The sequence below is a fragment of the Castor canadensis genome, chromosome 11 (genome assembly GCF_047511655.1).
Source record: "Castor canadensis chromosome 11, mCasCan1.hap1v2, whole genome shotgun sequence".
NCBI lineage: Eukaryota > Metazoa > Chordata > Mammalia > Rodentia > Castoridae > Castor > Castor canadensis.
In genome coordinates, this window is record NC_133396.1 from 12,035,285 (window position 1) to 12,045,303 (window position 10,019).

Genomic DNA, 10,019 nt, shown 5'->3' on the forward strand with positions numbered 1-10,019 from the left:
CCCAGGCTCCACCCCAGCACTGGGAGCAGTGGGTGGCGGGGGACCATACTCATTGCACCTTGGGTTTACAAATTTGCCAAACCCTAGTCCCAGGTATAGGACCTCGAATAGGAAGAGATATAGATAAGCTACTATAACAGATGATTGGAATCCACAAAGCTGCAGTTGACACACAAAGAGGAAAGGCATGGTCCTTCTTAGGAGAACATTCTTTGGGATTTTCAGTAGCATTGATCTGGGGGACCTGGTGCTATTTGCCCTTCTTCCAAACTGGCAGAACACTACATTGAGCCCCTGGACCCCACCCCACACCCCAACACCATGGAGTTTGCCCTGCAGGCTTCAGAAAGCAAATCGTAGCCACTACAGTTATTAAATAAGAGAAAGGGGGTGGGTTTATGGGATGAACAGAGTCCCCCACCTTGAGCTTAGACACCACCATTCTACCCTTCACAGTTGTGAAGCCCAGTGGGGTCCACCTGAAGCTGGTGCTGAGATTCTCGGACTTTGGGAAGGCCATGTTCAAACCCATGAGGTAAGTGAAGCCTTCTTCTGTGCTATGTCCATTGTGGCAGCCCTGGGGGAGCTTTGAGCAAAAGGTAATAAAAGTGACCTGACATCTTCACACAACTCATTTGGAGGCTCCATTTGGACTTTCGCTCCAAATATGTAACTATTTTTGATGATGGTAATGACCATTAAAAACAGTGACCAAAAAAATAGTAAGAGCTAGTCTTTAGAGGCCCTTGCTAGCATCTATACCGCACACTGTACATAAATTATGTCTTTGGATAATCAACAACCTTGTGAGCCAAGTGCTATTATTATGTCCACTTTAAGGTAAAGACATTGAAACTTCAAGAGGCCAACTCACCAAACTCCTAGCTATAAATAGTGAACCCAAGATTCTCACACAGGCAAATGGACTGCTAAGCTCACTCTCTCCCATCATAATGGGAGATCCTCACTTTCTTCCAGGGCTAGCACCCTCTTCTTGACATCAAAAAGTTAACATGCCTTTACGTTACAAATACTTACTTTGAAAAACTAGACAATGAAGAAAGGCTACTATGAAATCAATTGCATGTTTACATCAATTTATATTTTATTTAAAACAATGGTAGCTTGCACACCATTGAACTTTATAGTATATATAAATGGGTGAAATGGTAGGTATCTAGTCCATAGACAGAGCTTGGAGTGTGTCTGAGTTTCTGGTCCCCCAAGGATCTGTGACCACAGGCCAGGATCTCCTGAAGTAAAGTCCCAGTGCCTTAGCCCGGTACAATGTTTCCCCTCGAGCTGGCATGCTTAAGAGAGAATGGCCCTGTCGTCGTTAATCCTGATTGTCAGCTTGACTGGATTGAGAAAGACCTAGGAGATTAGTAAAGCACACCTCTGGGTATGTCTGTGAGCGTATATTTGGAGATAACTATTTAATGAGTGCTCTTACCTAATGAACAGTTTAATCCATTGGTGGATCCAAAATGTGAATAGACTATTGGAACATGTGGAGCTGTAGAATGTGGGGCCGGTTGTAGGAAGTAGTTCACTGGCGACATGTTTCCGAAAGGCATATCTTGCTCTGGCTCCTTCCTGCCTCCCACTCTGTTCCTGTCCACCATTAAGTTTGCAGTCTCTTCCTCCATGTGCTGCTACCACCATGATGTTCTCCCTTACAATGAGTCCAGAATTAACATAGTCAAGGACTATGAGTTGAAACCATGAAACAAAATCAATCCTTCAATCTTTATGTTTTTTTATGTCAGGCATTCTATAACAGCAACAAGAAAGCTACCTAATACAGGGCCCAAGAGGAGATCTCATTACCCAAGTCACATGTTCCTCCAAAATGTACTGCCTTTCAGTGGAGTCCACAAAGATTGACTTCGATTCCATCCCTTCAGCCAAGTAAAGAGAGGCCTATTGAATGGGCCTGTCACCGGTTCTAGTGGGGGCCCTAATGAAATGAGCACTGATAGAAACCTTAGTAGCTGACCTGAGAGACAAAAGCACTCTCTGAAGGAAAGGTTTGGAGTAGATCGTCTGCATGTTGGAGTCCCTTGGGGAGCCTTAAACAACTCTGATACCCAAGTCCCACTCTCATGGAGTCCAATGGACTTGCTCTGAGGACACCCCTGGTGATTCTAGGGCCCAGGAAAACTTGAGAACCTTACTATGTAAGGAGAGCCACCATTGGTCCAATGTGGAAATACAAAAATCTAGGTATTTGCTCAATTTAAATATATAACTTGTCAGAGATGTATAGGAGACAATTGAATGTCTACTTATATTAATGTAAATTTAGAACTCTTTCCCCTTCTCTCTCAGGTTCCACTTGCCAAAAATCTTTGACATTGGTGGTCATCTCTGGAATCAAGTTCCAGGTCAATATTAAACCAATAGTAGATTCTTGCCCCACTCCCCTCTCCTGTCACCACCAAGAACTTGTTTTAAACAGTTCCATCAGGCAAAAAAAGGTCAACACATATGACATCATTCCAGGTCAATGAATCTGTCTCAACCAAGTAAAGAAATTTGACAAACTGTACAAGAACTTGAATATAGAAAGTTTCCTTTCCTAGGGACAACTTCAAAAGGAATCTCATATTCAGTCATGCAGAGCACTAAATCAATCAATAATGTTCTTTTATTTTTCAACATTTTTATTAGAATATTAGTTGTATAAGGGCTTTCACTGTCACATTTCCATATGTGCTTACAATGTACATTGGTTGGATTTATCCCCTCCATCATTTTCCCTCATCCCCTTCCCCTCTCCAACTTAAAGTAATTTCATCAGATTTCATTGCTCTATTTCCATACAAGTATATAAAGCACATCAACCATATTCACCCTCCTTCACCCTCTTCATTTACCCTCCTGCCCACTAGTACCCACCCCCCACCTAACAGGACCTGTTTTACATTCCTGTCCTTCGTTATTAAAGTGTATATTCATTGTTTGAAGGGGTTTCACCGTGGCATTTCACCCATGACTACACTGTACTTTAATCAGATTAATCGTATTACTCTCCCTTCCCCTTCCCCTCTACCCTCTATTAATCAACAGCTTTCAGTGTCTTTCATTATGTCATCTTCCTATACAGATGCAGAGTATTTTGATATTATTCACACTCTACCATTCTCCTTTTCCCTCTCTCCACCCCTAGTCCCCCCAAATAGTCCCACTATTACAGGCATATTCTATATATCTATGTATATATGATCATGTTTGTATTCATGTATAAGTTTGTCTCTTGGGTCTGTCTTCCACATATGAGAGACAACGTGAGACCTTTGTCTTTCTGAATCTGGCTTACTTGATGTAATATGATGATCTCCAGCTCCAGAAATGGAGTCATGCTACGTTGCACGGGCTGGCCTCCAACTCTTGGGTTTAAGGGATCCTCTTGCTTCAGCCTCCTGAGTAGTTACATTCCTCTTAAATGAGAGCTACTGCAGTGAGCACACCTGGCAATTAGCATGGGTAACATGGCAGACATGTGACACTGGCACAGCTGAACACCAGAGCTACCAGCTGGTGTAACATTAAATCATCGTCACGGTTAGTCATGCATGCTTAATACGTTTTCAAAAGAAAGTGCAGGTCGGAGGGAGGCAAAGGAAGGAACACTCATGTAGCTGCTCGAGACATTAATGAGAAACATAAATGTCATGATAAATTTGCAAATTCACCACAAATCTCCAGGTCCATAAATTGCAATCTTGGAGCAAAGGCCTTATATGACACATTAGGACACCTCTGATTTTTAAAAACCGGAAGCTAATGGTAAGCAGATGAGCCCCACGTTCACTTTCCATGTATCAGGAAGGAAAATCTACTTGAATTTGCAGCATTGACATTTCCAGGAAAATAAAGGAGCATAAGCCGTCTAAACCCCAATTAGAAACACATACAGAAATTATTCAAAATAACCAGCTTCTCCCCCCCAAAATTTAATGCAACAGTTCCCACCATTCGGTGATAAGAGCAACCTCACCTATTCTTAAGCCATATGTTTTATAAAGTTTAATCCAAAATCAGCTATAGTATCATTTAAAATGTATTTCTTTTTATAAAAAAAAAAGCATGCATTTTTTTTCTATAAGTAATTTAAAGCAAAAAGTGTCCCTTATCAAAACTGAAAAATAGAAATTTATCTCAGGCTCATATACAGTCTAAACATAAAAGTGATACTTTTGAATGTAGTATTTACAATACATTGTGCAATAAGTATATGAGTGCCTTAAGATGTGAGCATTGATGTAAAATAAAAACTATTTTCAAATTTAAAATCTATCATATACCATACAGAAGTGAAGAAATGATGTTTTAGAAAATCCCAAAGGATATCTGAGAGATTATGTGTTCTTATGGATGGAATTCTGGAATGAAAACAGGAATGGAGACAGGCACTGTTGTGGTGCAGGATTCAGTTTTGCTACTGAGAAGTGGGTCAGCCTACACATGAAGGGCTGTTCTGGACACACAGCTGCACCTCTGAAATAGAATCTCTGCTTTTGGCAGCACCTGCGACTCACTGTGGTTTTCAGGACTAGCTTGTGTTTTTCTGGCAAAGTGCACATTACCATTCCAGGTATGGAAGCTGGTTATTTTGACTTTCTGAGTTCTATCTCTTTACACTTACATTGTTTTTGCAGTTTTCATAACAGTTCACACAGTGGATTATAAAATTATGGGAAGGTCATCATTCTTTTGTGTTTCTTAGCATCAAGACAAAGTCAGTCTGAAGGCTGGGTGTCAACCCACAATGCCTTAATAATTACAAAGCACATTCTTGAACTTCACACCCAGTCACCCATCACACTCAGGCAGGCTGGCACTTTTCAGGAATCCATTAGTGAGTTTTAAATGTTTATAAATCAATATCCTCCACACCAGCCTCCCTCAACTCTCTGGTGGGGTGCATTTTCATAACCCACCTGAGTTTCTCTGAGCAGATGGTCCCAGGTGTTTCTCCCAATGTCCTAAACCCCAGACCTTTCAGGTTCTTCACTTCAACTGGTACTAAACCTCCTCTCTAGAAATTTCTTTTCCCAAGTTCTTCATCCTTGAGCCTTTGGTTAGCATTATCTCTGGTTCTGTTGATCACTCCTCTGCCCTTTGTCTACACCTGCAGAAAAATATCTGTATTCCCTCCCTCACAACTGCTGGGCTTTTCAAAGAATCTGCCATTGTCCCCAAAGTAGGAAACTTGGTATTGGTGGTGCCTATGGGATAATGTCTTGCAGGAAGCCTGCTTTACAAGTCTTCTCCTAGCCGAGAGCGTCTCATCCCATTCCTGATTTGTCATTCTGCTGGCTAAGCACATTATGAAAAGTGCATATTTGATGGTCGTATTTCTCAGGCTCCCCATGAAGTCTGAGTCCAGGGCGTGATTCCTCCCTTCCTTCCAGACAGCAGCGAGACGAGGAGACACCTGCAGACTTCTTCTATTTCATTGATTTTCAGAGACACAATGCTGAGATTGCAGCTTTCCACCTGGACAGGTAAGTCTGGCCCCCTGGAGATGGCCTCAGCTGCAAGGGCCAATCCCCTGAGAGGGGACACTGAACAGACCCTGAGGTTGGAGTGGGGGACCTCCAAGCATTTGTTCCTCCTGGCTTTTCATCATATTATACTCAGGATGGTGCCTTCAAACCTAACACCTCCCTTCAAACTCTGCCACACTGCTCACATTGCCACCTTGGGCATGACATTATCCTTTGTTCTAGTTTCCTGATCTGAAAACGAGAAGACGTCAGATCCCCTTTACCCAAGAAGTCTTAGGATGATGATGTTAGAAGGTGAAGGTGCACTCCTGGACTTCCAGGTCCCTCCTGTTGCTCAGTCATTGCTACTTAAAGTGTGATCAGTGCATCGCATCACCAACACCACCCTGGAGTTTTCAAGAAATGCAGACTCCCAGCCTCACTCTAGATCCACTGTGTCAAAACCTGCATCCAAACAAGATCCCCAGCAACTCCTATGTGCATCCCACTCTGATTAACACTGTCTAAAAACACAGTTTAGATGGTGGGAGGGTTTGCCCAGGAAGCTCAGTGGAATAAGAATTCCTTCTCCACCCTTTCAGACTGGGCTTTGCAAGACCCCTGTGGGTACCATCAGTTCCAGAGACGCCCTCTGCAGCCCCCTATTAAGGGGATGTTGCCATACCTCATATCCAAACAGAGCTCCCTCTCTTTCAGGATTCTGGACTTCCGACGGGTACCGCCAACAGTGGGAAGGCTAGTGAATGTCACCAAGGAAATTCTAGAGGTCACCAAGAATGAAATCCTGCAAAGTGTTTTCTTTGTCTCTCCAGGTAGAGTACTAGCCAGAGCCATATTATAGGTCCTAAGTCCATGGTAAGGCAGTGTTTCCACTGTCATTCAGCACTGGAACCCCCACCACCTGCACATGCATTTTGTCATCATACACTCCCACTCTGGTCTGCTCGAGCCGGACACAAGATGAACTGTGGACTACGAAAGGTTGGGTGTGAGATGCTGACTAGCTGGGTGGGCACTGAACCTGCAATGCTGCTTCCCTGGAACTGGAGGTTACCCGAGCAAGGAAACAAAGAATGTTCTAGTCACACGATAGGAGGCAAAAAGGCTGCATCCCATGCTCCGAGACATTTGAAAACTGGACACTCAGTTGAGTAGCATTCCCTAGGCCCTCCCTACATCTGGAAATGGCAATGTTTCCTTCTTCTGGCTTTTCCTAAGGTGGTAGGAAAGGGTTTCCCATTCTCATCCTAAGGGACTTCTTGGGGCAGGAGGGTGATAAGCCTCCATGTCCCTCTCTTTTCTTTCCTCCACCACCCTCCAGCCAGCAACGTGTGCTTCTTTGCCAAGTGTCCATATATGTGCAAGACTGAGTACGCTGTCTGTGGGAACCCGCACCTGCTGGAGGGCTCCCTCTCCGCATTCCTGCCATCCCTCAACTTGGCCCCCAGGCTGTCTGTGCCCAACCCCTGGATCCGCTCCTACACGCTGGCAGGAAAAGAGGAGTGAGTAGGCCCTCTGGCCACAATGCCATGCCCATAGTCCTGCAGTCAAGTCCTTGAAATTGGCCACAGTTGGACCCCAGAGCTGCTTCAATCCTCTTCCACCCCATTTTATATTGAACTTGGGACCAGCTGGCCTGGATCTGTTCTCTGCCTTTAGCTTGTGTTTGCTATCATAGCCTACTGTGTGCTAGGGGACACAGAACTTGGGACCAGCTGGCCTGGATCTGTTCTCTGCCTTTAGCTTGTGTTTGCTATCATAGAGAGCCTACTGTGTGCTAGGGGACACAGAACTGAGGACACATGATCTCCCCAGTCTAGTGGGGTGGACAGAGAAGTGGCCAGATTACGAAAACACAGTGTCATATGGCAAAGAAGCATACAAGAGCAGTGGGACACCGTTGCCCTGAGCAAGACTCATGAGGCCAAGGATCTCCTGGCTGTATCCCTAAGGCCTAGCAGCTTCCAGGCCCATAGCAGGTAGTCAGCATTCGCTGAGTGAATAGGCCCATTGTCAAACCCCACAACCCCAATAGGAAGACTTTCTGTAGGACATGAAAGATCCTAAGGGACTTTGTGAAGGCTGAGGGGTCTGGAGTGCACTGTACACAGAGGAGCATATGACAGAAATCACAGAGGACAGCCCACAAAGGGGGGAAAGGTGCAGAAGGATCCTAAGAGGCCTGGTGAGAGTGACAGAGGAAGCAGATGAAGGACAGGTGCCAGTTTCCCTGCCTGCTCTGGCATGTAGTACCCTAGCCATTAGAAGAGCGGAAGGACTCAGAACCTTCTCACCATATGGACTCTGCAGTCTCCCTTCCCATGTGTCCTTGCCTAGGGTCCCATTGAAGGTACCCAGCTACCTCCTGGCCTCCTGAAAAGCTGCCACAAGCCCAGGGCAGGGCCAAGGGAGGAAGGGAAGAAGGGATGTGGGAATGTGGGAAGGTGCGGGGAGGGCCCCCAACACCTTGCCATCTTGGCTTTTCCAGCCCCAGGACTTCTTCTCACCCTCAGGTGGGAGCTCAACCCCCTTTACTGTGACACAGTGAAACAGATCTACCCATACAACAACAGTGACCGTCTGCTTAACGTCATTGACATGGCCATCTTTGACTTCCTGATAGGTAGGTCCCTGTGTTCAGGACACCTAGCCAAACTGGGCTCTGAGATCCCTGTGATCATGGCAAAAAGTTATAGCCTGAATCATGAGGACTGAATAGCCCTGCACCTCCCACAGCCTCAGGAGTGGTGGAGGTCCAAGAAGACCAAAGCTAATATGCTCCCTCTCATCAAAGAACTACAATAAGGGGGTCATCACTGGTCAGGCAGGCACACCACCTTTGCACAAGGCCTGAGTTGGTATCAGATTTGAAGTTGCATGTTCCTATCACCCAGTGAGGGGAAACCAGGTAGAAAAGTGAGAATGAACAAGCAGGTAGCAGTGGGAGGGCCAAAGGCAAGGCCCCAGAATTTCTACCTTCCAGGGACCAGGAAAGGTTAGGAGGAAAGCAGTTACAAAAGTGGCCACCACATGTTCTTAGATCTAATCAAAGCAGACAGATGGCCCACTGTCACCACCTTTAGAAAAGTAAGGGTGTCCGGGCTGAGAAAGACTCACATTATTATATACAAGAGCCACAAAGGCATATTCCCAACTCATCAGATTCCTGGGCCAGGGACTGGGGCTAAGGAAGGGGTGAAAGCCCTAAATGCTATGTACACACTCCTAGATGGACTGCTGACAGGCCTCCATTCCTGATGAGAACTCAGGTTAGGAGCTGCTGACCTTCAACTCTGATCCCTCCCCTCCTTTATAGGAAACATGGACCGCCACCACTATGAAATGTTCACCAAATTTGGAGAGGATGGATTCCTTATTCACCTCGACAATGCCAGAGGGTAAGTGTCTGAGCCTGTGCTCCTTCGTGCAGCAACTTAGAGGTCACCACAGGCCATCCTGCACTAGTTGCTACTTTTCTTTTTTTAAATAAAATTTGTTTTTGTTTTTGGTTTTTTTTGGCAGTACTGGGGTTTGAACTCAGGGTTTCACACTTGCTAGGAAGGCACCCTTACCACTTGAGTCATTCCACCAGCCCTCTTTCTTCTCTTGATCTCTGCTAACTAGTAGCAAGCCTCCTCCAGCCCAAGAGCACTCTATGCCCTCTAGTGAAGTAGGCTGAGGTGCCCATTTTTCACTAGTAGGTATGCTCCTGGAGGCAGAAACAAGGCTTATCCTCAGGCTGGTGGGAAGGAAGGAGGGAGGGATGGAGGGAGGAACTGCTTGGTTTTAAACCAAGAAGCTTCTAGGACCTGGCTGAGAGGGCTGGAGAGGCAGCTGACACAGTTCCCGGTAAAAACCCCAAGCAATGATTCAAAAAAGGTTGAAGTAGAGCAGAGAGAAAGCGCCATCGGAGCAAGAAACATGCTGCGTGCTGAAGCCTGTCCTTTTCCTAGGTTTGGACGACATTCCCATGATGAACTCTCCATCCTCTCACCTCTCTCCCAATGCTGCATGTAAGTTTTCATGTGGTGGGTAACGAGGGCAGGTGACAGCCCTGACATTTCATCCTGCTTGCAAACAAGCTCTGAAGGCCTTAATCGGATTTCACAGTTGTAGGAGATGGGTGGGTGTTAAGATGTGAATAACTTCATTCTTACGTACTACAGCTACCAATTTTACCCAGCAAGGTCTCACTTTCTCATCCTTCAGCAAAAAATGAATTAGGAGCTAATCTTTTAAAACTTTCAAATGCCAACTTGAATCTTTAACCACCCAGATAATCACCCACTTTTATGGAGCCTGGTGGGCTTTGATATTACTAATCATCCCTCTGCTTTGCCAGGCTCTCATATAAGCTCTTAAATAATACTATTTGATTACCATCTAAGCAAAATCCTGTTTGAAGTCCCATAAGGCCGTGTCAGATTGACATTCACCTGGCCACAACTTCTCTAAAGGATGTTTAAGCTACTTCCGTATCTCACCAGGCTTGTGAAATTGTCC

At 45.3% G+C, this 10,019-nt stretch overlaps 1 protein-coding gene across 1 annotated transcript in view; it reads left to right on the top strand.

Moving 5' to 3' along the window:
* Positions 1 to 10,019, top strand: part of Fam20a (FAM20A golgi associated secretory pathway pseudokinase) — a 60,960-nt gene that overhangs the window by 44,137 nt on the left and 6,804 nt on the right. Inside the window, exons 4-10 of the mRNA XM_074045265.1 lie at positions 457 to 535; positions 5,421 to 5,513; positions 6,213 to 6,328; positions 6,838 to 7,018; positions 8,030 to 8,139; positions 8,833 to 8,914; positions 9,470 to 9,529. Coding sequence (XP_073901366.1) covers positions 457 to 535; positions 5,421 to 5,513; positions 6,213 to 6,328; positions 6,838 to 7,018; positions 8,030 to 8,139; positions 8,833 to 8,914; positions 9,470 to 9,529 — 721 coding nt within the window. The remainder of the gene's footprint in view (positions 1 to 456; positions 536 to 5,420; positions 5,514 to 6,212; positions 6,329 to 6,837; positions 7,019 to 8,029; positions 8,140 to 8,832; positions 8,915 to 9,469; positions 9,530 to 10,019) is intronic.